At 32.0% G+C, this 21,434-nt stretch overlaps 1 protein-coding gene across 1 annotated transcript in view; it reads right to left on the bottom strand.

The window, feature by feature from the left end:
- The window catches only part of LOC107862677 (cytochrome P450 94B1), a 16,826-nt gene extending 4,262 nt beyond the window's left edge, over positions 1–12,564 (bottom strand). The window contains exons 1-2 of the mRNA XM_016708313.2: positions 12,341–12,564; positions 8,683–8,891 (exon numbers count right to left, since the gene is read on the bottom strand). Of these exons, the coding sequence (XP_016563799.2) occupies positions 8,683–8,891; positions 12,341–12,564 (433 nt within the window). The remainder of the gene's footprint in view (positions 1–8,682; positions 8,892–12,340) is intronic.
- Positions 12,565–21,434: the final 8,870 nt, after the last annotated feature.

Genomic DNA, 21,434 nt, shown 5'->3' on the forward strand with positions numbered 1-21,434 from the left:
TATTACCCAGTCACTTAGTCAATAATAAGATGATATTTCATAAAATCAATATTGTAATAATAATCCAGAACTAATCATTAATTATGCGAAAATCCAACAAACTCATTACTAAAATTCCCAAGACTCGAAAGTTATCATACAAGAACTACTAATAAAGATCATGTCTAAAAATATATCCAAAAATAAAGTAAACAAAGAATGTTTCATTGTACGAAGATGGACAAGAATAAATAAGATGACCATGACAGTCTGGAGATGGATTGCTCACCCTTGGATCAAGATCTGCTATCAAACTTTAGAGGTGAGGTCATTTTTAAGCCTATAGAACACTTTCTGCACTCAACAAAAGAAGAGTATAGGGTAGTATTAGTACAAACCACTATGTATTGGTAGGTATCATAGGCCAACTAGATTTAATAGTATGTACACAACATAAATCAAATAATAAGTAGACAAGCATCGTCACATAACAAATATTCAATAAATCAACAATACAACAACAACAGGTCAAATAGTGCTCACACACAAGTCACATAACCATCAAGAGTATCAACCATACTGTAAACATCCACAGAAACAACACAAATATGTACACACATGCTATGAGACTTATTTTTGCCCAAATAGTCATGACCTGCAGGGAACAATCTATGTTCATGTACCGTACCGGCGTGGTACCCGATCCAACATATACATATTCGTACCGGTATAGTACCCGATCCAACATATACATATCCATACCGGCGTGGTACCCGATCCAACATATACATAACCGTACCGGCGTGGTACCCGATCCAACATATACATATATTATCAATATCAAATTTACACAATCTCACAACATACAACATAATGTACCAAGTTTACAAGTACACTTAAAGTGATAAAACAATTTCATCAAGTAAATTTTCAGTAATAATTTATACAAGCATTAATAATTCAAACATTAATGATTTCAAGCATGTCCGAGTATCAACCAACAAGTATCAAATTTAGAAGCATACACACAATTAAGTCGTGTCTAAACTCCAATTAAATCGTAACCTACCTTAACCAACGAATTCAAATGTAGTTAGTCCGCAAGTTTCTTTTCCTTGCTCAAAGTTTCAGAATCTGTTTCAACATGTGATTTCCATAAGAATACGAATCTAAAAACACCCATTTTATAAATTTTTACTTTAAATTTTATTTTTTATCTAAAGCCAAAGTTTTCTATAATAAAAGAGACTATAATTAATGGCTAAGAGTTATTAAGATCATAATTACTGGGATTATCCAATCCTAAATCATCTAACCTTCACGTTGTTCATCATTGTAAGGCCCTGAATAGCCATTATCGCATAATGATTAAAAAAAAGAACAAAGTTAATATATTATACTTAATTAATCATAAGAAAAGCTAACAGAAATCTTCCAAGAAACTTATTTGCACATGTTACTGCCACTTTCAATTTATTCCCATTCACCTTCACACCATCCTTAATACCATTTTGGCATATCATGATCACCGTATACACCTTGTCATCATAATACTATCATTATCCATCAATCAACCGTAATTTTAACCTCACAAAAATATAAATTGATCATCCCTCGTCACTGTCAAGACTTTACTCACCCTTCATTCGTTATATATAAGAAATTGTAACAATAGGAACAACTTCACAAAAGCAAGAAAGAAATCATATACTAACCTGAAAGTGTCGACCCTTCTAAAGCCGTGAATGGGGAAAGAAAATATGCTAACCGTCGTATTCCCCTAGCCCCAACTTTCTGATGGTATTAATATTATCATCTATTACCAAACCCTTTCCACTTAAATTAATTCTTGTATTGGCCAACTAAGTAAGTAAATTGTCACTTTAGCCCATTAAATCACTAATCAAATTAATTATCTAAAATATACCCAACTAATGACTTAACTTTCTTCGGGACACCTCAAGAATCGGTACTATCTATCTCCGTAAGTCATAAATCACATATGCAAACTATGGAGAGCGCAAAATGGAGAAGATGAGAAAATTCCACAAACGATCGGGAGTATCGTTACATCAGATACCAATTAATATATATTATTATTATTATTATTATTATTATTATTATTATTACTATTATTATTATTATTATTATTATTATTATTATTATTATTATTATTATTATTTGCTCAAAACTACTTTATGCTTTTCCTATCCATCTCAAAAAGGCTGAGGGTGTTTTAGAAATAGCCTCTCTACCTCCTCGAGGTAGTGACAAGGTAACATGTCTTTTAAAAAATTATGGAATGAATATGCAATTTTAAATTTCACAAGAGATCAAGAACTTCAATTCTTGCTGACTATTGAATTTGGTTCGATAATGTAATGATGATGGTATGCTCAGACAATTAAGGTATCACTGGGAAGCTTGGCTCCATGTATTTCCTCAATTAGATGGTGAGTTTAAAGTAAGTATTATGAACGTTTAAAACTTTAGTTAGTAAAAATAAAAAAGAAAAAGAAACTCATAACATATATCACAATATACATTTATCTGAAAAAAGAACATGTACAAATAATATACTAAGAATATTTGAGAGACTCTGAAAGAAGAAAATGTTACACCACTTCTCAAATTTCTTATAGAATTAAGCAAAAATAATTCAGAGTTGTTTGTGGAGTTGTGGTGTTTAGTGTAGCTAAAAGGACGACACAAAAAGGTTATGGAACCGAAATCCACAACCAAAATCTATACTGATAGCTGGATTGGTGTAACAGATGATATCATATACGGGAGATTAGAAACCAAAAAGACTGTAAGAAGAAGAAAATTGGTTGATGAAGGAAGCCTGGAAATCAAGAATCTGGAATGGAAAAATGGGAAGGTGGTGAAGAAGGGAAATTGTTAAGAGAGAAAGGGGTGGAGATTGTGTTTCTAAGTGTATTAGTTGTTGTTGCCACCTTTCGTTTTTATTTCTGCTCTCATTATGTCTTTTGTTTTCGGATCCGGTTACTCTCCATTTTCCTTCTCTCTAGTTTTCTCAAGTTAGACATATGTCATAATTTAAAATTAATGATTGAGATTTAATTAGTTAAATCAAAGTACTAATCACAGTTATCTACTTCCATATATTTGTTCCTTAAATATTTTTAACAATCCATTATATCTTTCAAATTAAAAAAATAAAGATTATGGCTTGAAGTTTTTCTAATTTTATTTTTTTATGTGTCAAATAAATTCATTATACATCTGCCAAATGAAATATAAAGATTGTGCCAAATAAATCTATTATATTTTCTTTATACTTTATTTTTTTTGTTAATGTTTGCCATTTTTTTAAGTAATGTTTTTCAAATTAACAAAAATAAACATTGTGGCTTGAAGTTTTTCTTATTTTATTTTCTTTATGTGCCAAATAAATTCATTATATATGTGCCAAATCAAATATAAAGATTGTGCCAAATAAATCCATTATATTTTCTTTATGTAGCTCTTTTGAATTCTCAACTAGAAAAATTTAAATTTTAACTATATTATGAAAAAAAATATTTAGGAAATTTTTTTAATATATATTTTGTGGCAGTAAAGATTGTTTCTTTAAATATTGAGTAAAAGATATAGTGGATATTTAAGGAACAAATATAACTATACATTTGAAAGTAGATAATTACGGTTAAAACTTTGATTAACTAATTAAATCTCAACCATTAATTTTAAACTATTACATATGTCTTCAATCCAAGCAAGAACTTGGAAAAATTTGAGAGAAGGGAAATGCAGAGGAGCTAGATCCTTTGTTTTTGACAAAGGCTTACTTGCTGGTGATAGTAAAAAAAAAAGAATTTAAGGGGTCATTTGGTTGGGAAAATATTATCTGTGGATAATTAATCCCGAAATTAGTTATCTCACAATGTATATTTGATAATTTATCTCATCACTATGGTTAAAATTGTGGGATAAATAATTTCCGAACTAACTAATACCTCACACTAAATATGAAATAAAATAGTCCTTCATTTTATCGCATGACTATTTATCCCTTATACCTCATATCAAACGATCCTTAAGTTTGTGCATTGTTAGTGTACAAATATTCTACTCTATCAGGTAAACTTGATTTGCTTTGGTAGGTTACTCAATTTTTTCTTTTTAAATTTTTATGTAAAAAATTAGGTAACTTGCAATAGTAGGTCAAGTTTACCTGATAGTGTAAAATATTTTCAACACTGAGAGTGCACAAATTTTTTTAATTTTTCTTGATACATATTAAATAAGAAAATAACATATTTGCATTTATTTTAGGAGAGTAAATAATGGTAAAGAATCTCTTAAATATCTGAAAAGAAGATCAAATTAAAAAATTTCCATAAAATCTTATCATTTATAATTTATAATATGGTTCAATTTTTTCCCATCTCTATTAACTTATTTCCTTAAAATTCAGTTACTTCCTTATTTAATTAATGATAAAATTCAGAAATAGCATACTTATCTTTTTAATTATGAGTTTCATAGCAACAGTTTCATAATTACATAATATAACAAGTTGTATTTTGTATTTTTGCAAACTGTTGCTACAAAAATGCAAATACATATAATTTTTACTGCCTTTATGATCGATATGTATTTGTTATTTTTGCAAACTGTTGCTACAAAAATATAAATACATACAAATACATATGCTACAAAATGTAATTTGATAAAAGTGTTGCTATTTTTTGTAATTTAATACTTAAATATGCTACTTTATGTATTTTTCCCTTTAACTGATCACTTAGTTAGAAATGTATCACAATGCATATAGATCAAGGCTAAAGAAGTGTATCACAAAAATCAAAATCCGGGATATCTTATAATTTAACAAAGTTAAGATAAAAAGTATTGCAACCCAATAAAAATCCGTGATTTATGTAAATTATCTCAAAACTTAAACTCAAAAAAAAAAAGGTCTTTCTATCTCTTGGGGGTATAACAATTTTGAGCACCGAAATCAAGTGCGGATAAAGTTTTACGATAACAATAATTTATTCTTTAAAAATAAATTTATGTTGGATGAAATTGTTATTTAGATCATTCTCTTAATATTGATCATTTTGATTTCTCACAAACAATATATTGATGACAAAATCATAGGTCATGAGAGAGCACAAAAACGTATTAGCGAAATATACACAAAGAGATATCTATTATAAAGAGATATAAGGTGATATTTTTTTTTTATATGTAATATAAAAATATATCTATAATACGATATAAATGATGTAACTATACATGTTGAAATATTAAGTTAGTTACTGTGTTAATATAGTAATATTTATATTATCATTAAACAGTTGAAAAAAAAATATTATTATTAAACAAATGCTCTATTTATTTATGCATTAATTTTACTATTTACAATAATTTTTTTATATACTCATTTTATTATTATTAATATGGTATGATAATATGGTACACGTGCAACGTACGTATACTAAACTATAATATATATATATATATATATATATATATTTGTGTGTGTGATGGGGATATTTTTGTAATAAAAAAATAATTTTCTGTTTCTGCTTATTTTAAGGAACAGAAATTTTCTGCTTCTTCCCAGAAGCAGAAAAACTGCTTCTGTTTATTTTTAAAAGTGCTTTTACAAGTTTACCAAACACCCTTCTTTTTTAAAAAAGTATTTTTTTTTCTCAAAATAAATCCTTATTTTATTTTGAGAAACAAGCAATTCCAAACAAGCTATTAATATAAACACTGGCTGGGTGCACTAAATTTTTAGCATTAGGCTACCGTAAGGCTTGAACTGATGATCTTTTTTTTAATTCTTTACTAAGTATTGTTAATAGCGAGGAAAGCACACTTTCCCACTCAAATTTCAATTTATAAAGTTTGCAATCTAAGGGATACTATCTTATAGTAATAAAATTTAGAAACTTAAACTTTTGAATTACTAATATAGAGAAGTATGAGTGATCAAGCACACACGGATATATACTAACCGTCATGCGTGCTTTCTCACGAGGGTATTTTTAATAGTTAATTATTTGTGTTCTTGGAAAAAAATGTAACTTACTGCTTTATAGATGTATCATATCTTAATTAGATAAGAAAATCACCTAACAAATACATAATGACCCGTCTATCATTTACGCAGGCATCTTTTCATTCAATACTAGTAATACGGGTAATAATATAATACTTCCTTCATTTTATATTATTTGATCCTATTATTAAAAATAATTATTTTTATTTAATTATCTAATTTATGAAATCTTAACAACTTAGAAATATATAAAAATTATATAACATATTTGATTGACTTTTTGAAATACTCAATCAATTTCAAATAAATTGGAATAAAAAGAATAGTATATAGTATCTGAAAATTATATAAAAATACTATAATAAATAGTTAACAACTTAAAATATTTTAAAATTATACAAAAAAATTTATTGACTTTTTAAATTTCAGCCGTGTCACACAAATTATGATAAATAAATATAGTAAGTGTAAACCACAAAAATTCCGTATAATATGAAAGTATTTACAGAAAATCTCTTTAGATTTTCTCTCTCCCTATTTTACAAAATATACTTATACATTCGTGAGTTTGTTATACATTCGAGAGATGTATGACAAAACCGTTTTGTCTACAATTAAGGAAAAGAGCTATCAGAAAACATCTTTCAAATCCTTAAATTACTCCATTAAATACCTATATCCTTAAATTACTCCATTAAATACCTATAATTAAGTAGTGTATGAATTAATATAGGAACTAAAATTTAAATTTCAAAAAAACTCTAAAATATTACTATTACTTTTCATAACCATTGATATACGTTCTTGAGAAAAAAAAAATCGACTACTTTCTTGATTTATGAAAAAAAAGAGATGAACATCCCCATATTGTTACATCATTTCGGTGTCTGAGAGTCGGAAATCAGTTATAAATCATACAAAAGTGATGTCATTTGTATTTCTGAAAGTATTAACTTTTTGAAATTGATTGCTACGATCGCCATGGAATTGAATCTCGACGAAGTATGTACAAAATTGAAGTGATTAAATCGAGTTTGAAAGAGAAACAGGGGCTATACTTTGTATCGAAGGTAGTTGATATGATTCGATTCCGTTACGGTTGTTGTAACAAAGGTATGATATATATGTGTTGTCTTTATTTGTTGATGGTTTAATGTATGATAATATGCTATCAGACGTTTTGAAAAAGTTCATGTTTTGAAGTTGGGTTTTGGGGAATTTAATCATAAAATTCCGAATGTATAACATATGATTATACATTCGAGCGAAACTGTGTCAGGCCCAAATTTTTTATTTTTACTGAAATTATGATTTGTAGAACTTTTGTATAATACAATGACCCGATATAAAAATTTAATGCAGATATGTACTGCACTGTCGTAACATAGACTGCAAGTGAGTGTTGAAGGCGTCTTGTATGAATCATTCGGAAATATTTTTGATAAAAAGATTTGATTCGAGGCATACTTGCAGTCTTAGCGATAAAGTTGCTGAAGAATTTGATTGCGACAACAGATTTTGTGAGTGAATTTACAACACCAAAATTAATTAATCACAAGAGAATACACATACCAGCGGACATAATTGAAGAAATGAAGGTTGTTTATGGAGTGGATATTAACTACATGAAAGTTTGACGCACAAAAGAGAAGGCGATTGCGATGCTTAGAGATGGACCAACAGATGTATATCGAAAAATGCCCCGTTATATCTATATGCTGAACCAAATATATCCAAAATCGCACATTCGGATGCATAAGACATTAGATAACGAGTTTAAATACTTATTTATTATCTTACATCCCATGATAAGGGGTTTTGAATTTGGTTGACCTGTCATGGGTGTGTATATACTATGTAATTTGGCAACTATTATAGTAAATAGTTGTTGAAACGTAATGTGTATTACACAATTATACATTAAACTTTCATATCTAAGTAATGCATGAAATACTATTATACTTTATTAACATGCATGATGTTTTACTGACAACAATGATTTTTAACTGACCACATGTATTATTTTTTATTTAAACAACATAAGAAATGGCAGACTTATGTAACATGATTCGTGAAAATTTAAGTTGCCTTTTTCATTTTGTTTTATATGTATGGTTATAAATTGTACTTTCGTGTAAATGTATGATACATTCACAAAGTATTTAATATCAAAAATACATTGAAAGTATGTTAATAATATATGATATATTGTTATAGTTTTTAAATATGTATGACGTTAAATATTTTCTTTATTTTCTATTTAGTCATGAACGTTTAACAACATGTATGATGTTATGTAATACATAAGTTTTAACGTGTGAGACACTTGTTCAATGTGTTATTAACTTATAACATAATTTACCTACAGGTAAAAATTCAATATGTTGATATACAATAACACATTATTTTGTAATTTAATTTTATACATTATATATAATAAAATGTAAGGCAAACTCAATAACTACCAAACTATATTAGTAACATAGTGCAAGTAATTGCAAAATATTTCTTCAGAAGGTATGTATGTATAATAAAAATAAGGACATCCATAAAATGTGAATTAACATTCAAAAAGTAACATCGTAACCGTTTGACATCAAAAAAATTAGTTGTTTCAATGACGACTATTATAAAAAAATTCAACTTTAAAGTAACAAGTGCACTTTCATCAATTGTTTGGAGATAACTATTCCTCGGCCGAGGAGGATCCTCATTATCACTCGTGTACCCTTCTTTTTCCTTTGTCATTCCGTAATGCCATAGTAATGAAGCATAGTGTGCACATTGAGTTCCAGCATCAAACCCACATGAATGGACTTGCTGCTCTTCACTTAATATTTCTGCATAGGCAGACACAAAGACGCCACAGTCCCTGATTTAAAGAAAAAACAATGAAGTAACAGTCCGTTCAATAATTAAAACATCGTTATACATGTAAAAAATAATCAAATTTACTTAAACGGTTCAATCGGTATTTCATGTCCTAAAAAAATAAAATCAGGCCCTAATTACACAATAATTACATATGTGTGATGATAACTAATACATTTAAAAAAATAAATCAGACCATAATTAAATAATAGTTAGACATGTATGAGGGTAACTTATGCATTTAAATAATAAACTGCAGCAATGTATAATATCATAATACACAATTTCACCTTAAATATGTATGACCTACAAGCTTGTTAGATTGTATAATGTCACCTTTCAAAATAAGTAATGTATAATGATTGATATATTATAATTTATACATTATAATGTAATATTCCATAATGTATAATATCATACTATTAAGTGCAAAACTTTGGCTAAAGTAAGAATTTATAATGTCACCTTATACAATATTAAAAAGTGCAAAACTTTGGCAAGTAAGAATGTATAATGTCACCTTATACAATATTCAAACATTCACAACATATAATTCCACTTATTACAATAACTGCCTCTTTTATGTAAATCTTCATATTGTATAATATAATTGAATATAAAGTAGAAGACTAATATTATACATTAGTCTGATAAATAAAGTAATGTATAATCAAATATTATAAATGTATAATATCAAATATGCCTGGAACAAAACCAACGAAAATATTTTGTTCTTGAGCATCTAACTGACTAAGTCCTAAACTAAAGTTATGACGAGAATCCATTACCAAATTTATACTATATTTATTAAGCAATCGCAACTATAAACAAGAAATTCAAAGATCTGACTTGTATTATATGAAAAGAACGGAAAAAATAAACTAACAAACTAGAATGGGATTGCAAAATAAGGTAATTTCATAAAAATTAACATGCAACCAAACAAGAATCCGAATAAGAACTAACAACTTTAAAACAAAAAATACAAAGATCTGACTTTTAATAATTGAAAAAAAATGATATTATCGAACTATCAGACTGAAATGGATTTGCAAAAGCAACTAATTTCATAAAAACAAACATGCAATCAAAAATCGAACCAGGTTGTGATTTGGTAAAGTAGAAAAAAAAAAACTAAAAATTAGTGAATAAAATCAGTAAGTTCAATAAATGTTTGATAACTTACAAATTGGTAACCTCTAAGTATACGTTTGCTTGAATTTGAGCGTGAAAAAAGGTATTCAATAATGGAATAACAATCGGTGGTTTAATGGATAAAAAAAAAAGAACAAATATGGTAAAGAGAGAGAAAGTAAATAATTATTAAATGGGAGGGAAAAAAGGAGCAAATATGAGAAAGAGAGAGAAAGAGAGAGACAGTAAAGAATTGTTTAATGGAAGAAAAAAAGGGCGCAAATATGGGAAAGAGAGAGAAAGTAAAGATACAAATCTTTTTTTTTTTTTAATGTATAAGAGAAATGAGAGAGAAAGTAAAAAAAATAGGGGATTTTAGTAATAACTTTGTAATTTATGTAATTACTTTGTCAATATGAAATTTATTGTAATAATGTAAAGTTACCTTGTGTATATATGAAAATTTTAGATAAATAAGATACATTAAACTCATGCCGACACAAATCCTGATATCTAAGGATACTACTGGGGGTAGCCCGGGCCCAACATGAACGAACTAATCTGTACAATAAAGTATCAATAGTCAAGACTTAAGTTCCCCTCTTTACATGGAAGACAATTAAAATGATTACATAGGATAAATTCATATAAAGCACTAAGGAATGGTGAAAATGTCATAAGCGGCCATATATAAACTCCTGCTTTGGATGCCAGTTGCCACTGGTACAATGACCCTTTCGGCTTGCTTTTTAGGGTGCTTTGCATGTCATATGTAGTTTGATGCTTGAAAATAAAGGATGAAACATTCACTGCAGTAAAGCATAGAAGGCAGAAAGTTAATTCCGTAACAAAGCAAAGATCAAGCCTATCGCAACAACATAATTTAAGCTGGAAATGGAACACACAAATTCTTAGACAACAAAAGAAAATCCTCTGAGAGAGAAAATTTGCAACCTGCGTAGCATTTTTGGTCAATTCGTTGAAATTTTTTCAAATTCCTGTTGCGTCTTTTGCTTCTGAAGAGAATAAAAAGTATAGGATTATTTTAGTCAATTCTGAAAAACATATTGTATTAGGTGTTGCTGCAATTTTGTATGACTCATCCACGGGGTAATTCTACGTCACCTGAGAAGGTTGTTTAAACATAAAATTATTTGTATCTCCTTATTAATCAGCAGAAACATACCTTTTTCTGATCAGTGTTGTGCTGATAGCAGGCACATTGTCGTAAGTCCAGGAAGAAAAAATAGTTGTATTTTCAGGAGCCGACAAAGGATACCAAATCTTGGTTTAGACAAAGCTTTGGGAGGTTGAAATCAGATGGTGTCGATTTGGGACATAACTGCTGTAGGTAGATACAAAAATCAAGTATTCTATCCCAACAGAGAGACTCGCGTCGCCATGTAGCCTAAATTCTGTCAAGGCAACAATATCTAGTACTGTCGTCCCCATCATACCACAAGGCAGCATAAAGAAGATTTTTGTCCATCGAGATATCATGTTTCGACAATTAAATGGCGTCATAACAAGACAACACTTATTAAGGGCAGAGTGCAAAACAATGAGGTACTTTCATGCAAAGATATTATCTAGAAAAATTGTTTCTCATAACTGAAAGAGCTTCATTACTCAGAGTACAAAATTAATTAATATATAGAAGAATAGGAAGGGCATTTTAGGCTGGCTGAAATGAAACTAATTAATTAAGGCTTGTTCAACATATACTTAGAAAATAATAAGAGTAGTCATCATCATCAATTAAAGCCTCCCCAAATAGATTTCTCCATTCTCTAGCAATATATATCCCATTTGTTTTCTCTGACACAATACTAAATTCAATATACTAACCTCAAAAAGTGTCTTCTGGTGCTCTGAATCTTGGACTGTGACTTCCTTTTCAAGATTGCTAAGGTTCCAATCAATGTTTGATCAAATATGAGGGGATTAGAATAAGAGTTTCAGCAACAGTACTATGTTACTAAATTTTGTTGATCCGACCGAGAAAATTTCGCGGTGCGACCCATGTTTCGTGATTTTCAATGGGGTCTGCGGTGGTAGCATAGGGATTGAGCTAATAGGCCCATGGACCTTTATGTTTTTTGAGTCTAGGACTTATTTGCATGCACATATTATATAAGTGCATTTAGTGAGTTATTTTGTGTATCCAAAAAATATTCATTCTCCACATTATACTCTTCTCCTTTTATTATAGTGAAACATCCTCTGCCTCTGCCCGTGATTTTTCCCGCAAGAATTCCCACGTAAATCTGTGTGTACTTATTTTTTTTTCTGCTTATGATTTGTTTTATTTCTGACTGATTCTTAACAAAAGCATCAACTTCAGGGAATAGGGGAGTTGACAGTCGTTGTGCTGACTTTTCCGCATCTGGCAGTGCTCGCAAATTCTCATTTGCTAGAGCATTATTTGTAATACCATTTTCATGCCTTTTCACTGAATTTGATTCTTGTTCTTGATAAGAAGGTATTATCTCATTCACCAAGTTACCAAACAAGCCAGAAAAGGAGAAAGCCTTCTGCATTTAGTAACTAGAGCACATTACTACCTGTTAACTACCAAATTTCTAAAGGTTAAGTTGGGATAATCAGAGGAAGGAATTGTTAGAGAATATGAAACAGGATAGCCTTTTATTAGATGGGGTTATGCATAGAGCTCAGACTTTCTATTATTCTCTGTATCAGATTGATATAGTGAAAAAAAAGGTCAACATAGGAAAACACTTAAGAATTATCATTTGATCACATAACTTGCATACCACAATGTGTGTTTAGATGTTTCTTCACTTTACTAGAACAACCTTGACAATGAAGTGACACCCTCAGAATAATGTTGGGTTCAAAGTGTGTATGAAAAATTGAAAATTGAAAATGGAAAATGGTGGAGGGAAGGAGACACCCAATTTAGAAAGTGTACTCTAAATTAGAAAGTTCATTAATTCTCCCACATTGGTGGGAGAAGGGAACTTTGGAGTATTTATAATAAGAGCACTTACTCCACATGGTAAGTGAGGCAAGAAATAAGAGATTGTCTTGCGTTGTTGTCGCCCACTCAACTTTGGATTTGGCCATTTTATCTTGGAGGAAGAATTCCACAACCAATGGTACAGTGATGAGAATTATTTCCTTAAGGAAACTCCGTGAATTCGGACGATTTGACTTTATTCATTTTTGTTTTATATACTTTCTGAAAGAATAAAATACATGGTACAGTGATGAGAATTATTTCCTTAAGGAAACTCCGTGAATTCGGACGACTTGACTTTGTTCATTTTTGTTTTATATACTTTCTGAAAGAATAAAATACACTTCTTGGAAAGGTCATTTTGATCTTGTATTTAGAGTATTTGATGTACTTCATTGTGTTCTTGTTTATACTTGAACTCTAATTGAAGTTATTATTCTGCATATACAGATTCTGTGTACCCGAAGTACAAAAGAAAAATAACAAATAATCAATGTAAATAAATGAATATATGCCATCATTATAAATACTATAAATGTTTTTCTCAATTAGTAAGTATAAAATTCTTTTACCATCACATTTTTTTAAAAAATAAAATTATAATCTGGAAAGAGTTATCAGATAAGGGTAGTAGAGGAACAATTTTGAAACCACTTTCTTGATCTCTCTTAGAAATTGTCAAAACAGAAATTTTGCATGTTCTAACCTAATGCTACATATGTCGATAAATTTTGCATGTTCTTCCAGTGATATTTTACTCCACGGTACGACAATTGACGTTGAATCACAACTCAAGCACACTGCAGTTGATATTTCAGGCTGGCACATAAATCGTTTCATTTTGTGCACCCTCCTAATTTCTTGTAATTTATTTTCCTTAGCTTTCTTTCTGTATGAAATATGTATTTTTTGCAGGGACAAAGATATTTGATATTATATAAAAGATGAGCAAAATGAAATGAAAAGAAATAAGTAATTAGAAGTAACTAATTTTAAAAAAAAAACTAAAGATATCGGAATACAAACTCAAGAGCTTTATTGTTTTTGTTAACCTAGGAAAAACAGAACTACATTATTCTAAAAATGCTATAGTAACAACCATTTTCGATGCTCTTAACTATGATATATAATTCCAACTAATCAAGTATGGCAGCATGATTACTTCAGAATAGCTCAAAGAATAATCAATTGTTAGAACTCAACAATGAACCAGAATAGAACAACGGTACCTGATGGATGTTGTCAGAGCCAAATCCGACAGAGTTAGTGTATTTTTGGTTAAGTTGTGCGGATTATGTGATAGCCTTCTGAATGATTTCTTCGTATACTATGTTAGATGTAGAATGATCATTATGGTTGGTTGGTGTAGATGGCCGAATGAGTAATTTGACACAATCTGAACTTTTTGCTTTGAATAAGGCAACATAAAGCCGACCATGTGAAAATAAAGGTTCTAGTAGATAAATTCCAACAAAATCTAAAGTTTGATCTTATGCTTTATTTATAATCATAGCAAAACACAATCTAACGAGAAATTGTGTTCTTTTAAATTGAACATGCATCTTTTCGTCTTATGATGATAATAATGGTATTCTTGGAATAAACACGTGTATTTTTAAAATCTCTTGTTGCTATTTTAACACTAATAACATGATTTTTAAAATCACATCAAGTCAATCGCGTGCCATTACATAAACCTTCACATGAATTTAATTTCGTAATAATATAATTGAACAATTCTCTTTTAAGCATAATATATAAGAGGGCAAACCTGGAGGATTTAGAGTGTGTAGCAAATCTTCAAATTGTATTTGATTGTTAAATTCAAGAGCTTCATCCGTGGCAACAAACATTTTTCCTTTTCTTGTGAATCGTCTGACAAGCATGTTATTTATTTCATCAATAAAATCATTTTTGGTTGTTAAGATCACACGAAAATCTATAGAAGATGAATTAGAACATAATGAATCTAAATTTGAGTATGTCATGCGAACAATTTGTCTAAAGATTCTTTTTTGATTGTGTGAGAGATAATGAAAGAGTTAGGTATTTCAATTTTGTTTGTAAATTGACTGGTTTTTGACCATTTCCAACTCTTAGAAGATAATTACAAAATGCAGGATCCGTTTGTGCTCTCATATTCTCAAATAATTATAGTTTTTCAAGTTTATTCCAAATGGTTGAATATAACAAGCTTTCGTTAATGAAATCTTCTATTTTTTCATATCGCACAATAGGGAGAGTTTGTCTGAAGTCACCTCCTGAAATCACAATTTCTCCATCAAATAACGTGTTTGTATCCATCAAATCTTGTATAACAAATCAAAAACTTCTAACATTTTTCTTTTAGCCATAGACACTTCATCCCAGACAATTAATTTGCATCTCTAATTAACTTGCAAGTGAGCTTTCTTTACTAATGTTACAACTCTTATTTCATCAAGGTCGATAGGAATTTTAAAACGGAAATACGCAATGCGTCCACCTGGGAGAATAGAAGCAGCAACACCAAAGGTAGCTGTTGCTAAAGCTATATATCCCATAGATCATATGGTTGCTAATAAGGTACGGTACAAAAATATTTTTTCCATACCTCCTGGACTATCTATAAAAAAACACCTGCTTTGTTTGAAAATATTCTATCTATAATGACGTTATAGTCAATCATTTGATTTTTGTTTAATCTCTTATGTAAGAGTACATCATCGTCATTAACAGTAATGGATCTTTCATATTGAGCATCTTTTGCTTCTCTTGTTGCTGCAGAAGATAAGATAGTTTATGAAATGAGTTCATATTCATTAACACCATGGCCCATAGAATGTAAAATGTCGTTGATATGGTTTAAATCTTGATACTGAATGTGTTTTTTATCAGTAGTTCGTAACACTTTATAATTTTCGACCATTGAATCTTCAAATTGTTCCCATAATTTTCTTGGGTTGGAAGGGGAACAATATACCAATAATGTAGCAAATAAATGTCTCAAACTAAGCAGGATCTGATAAGTTGCAGCTTCAGACATACATTCAATGAAATTATTATAACAATGTAACAATCCTTTTTTCTCCTCAGATTCTCTGAAAGTACTACAACACTCTCCATCAACAGTTAGAAGATCATTTTATGATGTTGGTCCTCATACATGTGGTAGTAGTAATCTAAGATAATATTTTCCTTGTTCTGGTGGATGACATAAAACAATGTGTCCAACGACATAATATTTTTTTTCGATGCCCAAAATTTATCAGTAGATGACCACGGAGATGGGCATATGTGAGATGTATTGAACCCGAGACTTGGAGCGTGCAAGTGAAGTGCAAAGGAGGACCTAAATAGTCTCCAAAACAGTCCACAAACTACACTCCAAGGGCACCTAAAGTGAAGCCTTTGACTGGGAGGTCTTTTGGATATTTCACACAATTTTTGTAACCTACTATAAATAGAATATGTTAGATCATTTACTACTTAGACTTTGATGATATTTGTAAGTTGTATAACACTTTGAAAGACAAGTTCTCTCTTCTCTTTAGGAGGCAACCCGAAATTAGGGTGATACTAGTGTGGAATCAGTAGTGTTGCATTCATGGCTTGAGACGTTAGTGTTTAGAGGACGTAAATTCCCTCTTGTATCAACGTAGGAGTTAGGTTAACCGTTGCGTGTAGTGTTAAGGGTCCAATAGTATCACATGTTCTTGGGTTCTTAAGATTATACAAATCAAGGTCTAACTATCTATCCTTTGTTCATTTTATTCTTGTAATCATTTGTACTAGTTTGTTCTTGATTCAAGGGAAGCCATGAGTTATTGTTACAATATTGTTGTGATCTTCTTCTTGTTGTGTAACTTAATTTGGTCGTTGGCTGCCTTGGTGTGTTAAACACCTTGTAATCTTTCATTGTTGCTCTTATTTGTTGAATTCGAGAGTTGTCTCCAAAAAGGTCCTCGGATCCTTAGGATTAGTGGACTGATTTGGAGTGTGTTTTGTTACTTTCTTATTTGTCTTGTATCACCACTTAAATTAAGCTCTATAGCATATTTGCTAGTTTTATTCATATAGAAGAACTATGTTGACATTATTTTTTTGATCATAGGATTATTTACAATTGTATCTATATCTTTATTGATTTTATAAGAAATAAATTGTTGATTTTCAAGATGTAGTTGAAGGCGATAAACACTAGGAGACATTTTACTTATAGCAAAACCAAAGAGACGCCATACAACCTCTGGAGGGAAAACCCATCTAGCAGACCGATATTCCTTCCTGTTACATTTATAGGAGGACCAAGAGATATGCGTCGCCGATAAATGGATGCTATCATATTAGTTCAATATTTTGAAAAACCTGATTTATTCATAACAATCCAAAGCTTTGCCATTCAAGTTTCGACTGAATAGGCGCATTAGTAACGCCTCATTTCTTCCTACCCCGATCATTTGATCGTAATACCTTCTTAAATGAGCCATAAGGTTTCCGATACCATTGAATGTTTTGAATTTAAGGACCTTGTATCCTTCTGGTAGATCTACTCCAGGGTGAACACATAGATCATCGTACCCCAAAGGATCATTATCACCTGTACCGTGAGATTCCTTAATCCTCATGATCTATTCATTCATGGCGAGCAACTTCTTTTCATGCTCAGTCTTCTACTCCTTTTCCTTTTCCTCGTAATGGTCTCTCTCGAAATAGGGAAAGAAATTATAGATGTCAGAAAATGTAATGACACAAGAAGAATTTAAAAGAGTAGCTTTATTTTGAGGATGAGAGAAGGTTGGGTGGTAGTGGGGAGAACTTTTTGAAAATTGAGAATATCTGGTGGAGTTTGAGAGTAGTTTGGTGGAATCTGAGAGAGATTTTGTGGATTTGGAAATGAATTTTGTGAATTTGGAGATGGATTTTGTAAATTTGGGAGCAGATTTTGTGGGTTTGGATGAATTTTGTGAATTTGAAGATGAATTTTGTGGTTTTAGAGATAGATTTTATGGATTTAGGGATGGATTTTATGGGTATATGTAAAGTAGAATAACTTAAAGGCAGATGTGTTAGATCCTATATATGGTAAACAATACAAGATACTTGACAAGAAATAACCACATAGAGTTGTTTTCCTCATAGGCAAACTGATCCACGAGAGTATAGTGGATAAATTTATCTTTGATTCAAACAAACGCACATAAACACATAAGATGCTATCGCATTAGTTCAATATTTTGGAAAACCTAACAGTTCTTAGAGAGAGAACGACCCTCCTCTCTCTAAAATCCCCAATATTGTCATCAACTGCTTCACCTTGCGATCCAAATCCACCAGCACCGTTACCTGCTCTGGATCCACTAGACCTAACCCCAGGCGCCATGGAGGAGGGCCCCTCAAAGAAACCATCCTATAAAAAAGTAGCTGAAGCGCACTCCGGTCTCAACATTAGAAATGTTGAAGTCCCTCTAAACTTCAAAAACTTGGGAAAATCGATTGTTGACCCCAACGGAGATGCTATTCAACTCTCTGAAGAAGACAAGCGCAGGCTTTACAACCCGTGGAAAAAATCTATTATCTTGAAAGGTGTCATAAAGAGACTGAACCACCAATATCTCCGTTAAAAATTGACGGATCTATGGAAATTTCAAGAAAGTGTTATCCTTATAAACCTAGGTGAGGGTTATTACACGATAAAATTGGCGCTTGAAGAGAGCCAAAAGAAGATCCTACTGGAAGGCCCATGGTTCGACGCAGGCACGCACATCTCTGTAAGGGTGTGGGAGCCAAACTTTGTGCCTTGCCAATAAAAAATTGCTTCCACAGCAATTTGGGTCAGGTTACTATCGTTACCAATAGAATTTTATGACAATACTATCCTTTAAAAAATTGGAAAAAAAAAATTGGTTGTCTGCTGAAAATAGATGTGTGTACTTCTTCTTCCCTTAGAGGACGCTACGCTCGTATCTGCGTACAAGTCGAATGGAGAAACCTGTTCGCACATCCGTACTAATTGGACATCACGACCAATTGACCTGCTACGAAGGAGAAGGTATCTTGTGCACAAATTGTGGTCGTCTGGGTCATACGATTAGAGCATGCCCATACATACAACACATTAGAGAAAACACAGGCAACACGGAGTCTACCCCTCCCCAACAGGTAGCATCAAAATGGCGGACCGTTATGTTTACCAAAAAAGGTACTAAGGCATCGAAAAAGGGGAAGACCTCAGCACCAGGTATGAATCATCTCAATAAGCCTAATGTCAAGACGAAAACTTTCGACCGCAAATCAGGTAAGTTTCTTGAAAAACCCCATCGGAATCCGCATCCTCCGACAGTCGCCGATATGCCTAGTGGTTCGGGTAAGGATAATAGTACCCCGAATTTGGACCACCTCAATTTGGACAGGTCCAACTCGGTAAGAAATGGGAAAAGCCCATCTCTCCAACTTCCAAAAGAGGACCAATTTCTAGCTCCCAGGGCCCAAACTCCCAACTAGGAAATACCAGTTGGGCCCAACAAAAAGGTGCAAAGCCTTTGAGTATGAATAATCGCCCAGATAAGGCCCCAAATAGTTTCTTTAATGGTCAACCTTCTTCTTATAAAAATAGTAAGCCCAATACGGGATCCACCAACAAATTTAAAGCCCTCAATCACGTTGACACCCTGATCCCTCAGAGTGATGTGACTATCCCCGATCAAATTAACCAGCCAAATAGTCTCTTCGAGCAGACTGACGCCTCTGGAAATCCCTCCAGCTCCCCTTCTCACCATCATCATCCTATACATCTTGAAAGGATGATATTTTCACTAAGACTTTCCATAAATATCCCCTCTCTCCTACTCCACCTTCTCAAGCTATCTCCTCATAAAATGCACTCCTCAGAACCCTCTCACATGAACCACCTCCCTATAGCTCTAATCTCAGCACCATTACCTCTGGACCATACACCAACCTCTTGGTTGGAAATGGGACTACAGAATATGTGATCACCTTTCAAGGGACAATAGAGGGGAGACGGGTACAAGTAATAATCCAAAACTCAGAGTATCTCGCATTGTTGGTCAGTGAATCCCTGAACAAAAGTCTAGAAAGCTATGTCAACAACCTCTGGATGACCACCTTACTGGCAGATGCCAACCAACACCCAATAGAGAGCCTGTCAACAAAGACACTCTCAGCCATCTTGAACCAAGTCTCACAGACTCTTCCTTTTTTCCCGCCACCAAATCCTCTCCTGCTCCAGAATGGTCTCTCTATGCTTTCACTGGAAACTTCACCTTCTCAAGTGGAAGTCCATCAGGACATTACCACTCCAGAGATATGGGAAAGAGGAAAAACCCTAAAAATGTTAAAAGCAAACAATCAAGAAATGAAAGCTATTCTAGCAACCATGAAAACTCCCATAACAGAAGCAACCACTCTAAACAAATAGATAGGGTTAAGATTTGCAAAATTAGTAACCGAGATGTGGGTAATCCTGATTCCATGGAACTTAACCAAGTTCACAATGAGCATCAAATACCCAAGTGTTCTGACAAGGGGAAACTTCCTGATATCTCTAAACCGTCTGAAAACAATGATCAGCATCAACTCACCACAGTCATACCTGGACCCTCAGGACAAAGGGAAATCATTGACTGCGAACTACTCTCCACCTCACAATAAAATAATGATGAACCTAATAATATAGAATGCTAGGCGCGCAAACAATGCCAAATTCAGGCACCATTGCAATGATATGTTACGCCTCCATAAACATATCATTCTAGATCTCCTTGAAACTAGAATGAGAGATCACCACCAGCTAACTCAAGACCTTGGCTATAACTGTATGATCTAATCTGCCGCCATTGGTATGTCCGGTGGGCTGGTACTTATGTGGAAAAAGGATATGTTCAACATCACGGACATATCTATCACTCCTTATGGTTACTTAGTATAATTTATGCCAGCCCTCATGTTAATACTAGGAAATCTCTCTAGGAGCAACTATCCCTTATGGCTAACACTATTGTAAATCAGCCTGATACCAACTGACTGGTAGGGGGAGACTTTAATGAAGTCCTTTCAGCCCAAGATAAACATGGGGTTAACCCCATAGCGACCAGTAGAGTCAACATATTCTGGAATTGTGTCAATCATTGTAGGCTAGTTGATTTAGGCTTGAAGGGAAGTAAATACACTTGGACGAATAAAAGATACCGTTACCATAATAATCTTATCCTTGAAAGACTTAATAGATGTCTAGCTAATATGCAATGGCTTCATCTCTTTTCAGAGTCTTCTGTAACTCATCTCCTAAGAACTCATTCCGACCACTGCCCTATGCTAGTCCAGCTGAATGCCAAACCACCTCCTAAGGAGAAACCTTTTAGAATGGAACCCATGTGGTGCTCTCAATCGGACTTCCCAAACTTGATAAATCGAGCCTTCCAGAATAGT

The sequence above is a fragment of the Capsicum annuum genome, chromosome 3, assembly GCF_002878395.1.
Source record: "Capsicum annuum cultivar UCD-10X-F1 chromosome 3, UCD10Xv1.1, whole genome shotgun sequence".
In the NCBI taxonomy this organism is placed as follows: Eukaryota; Viridiplantae; Streptophyta; class Magnoliopsida; order Solanales; family Solanaceae; genus Capsicum; species Capsicum annuum.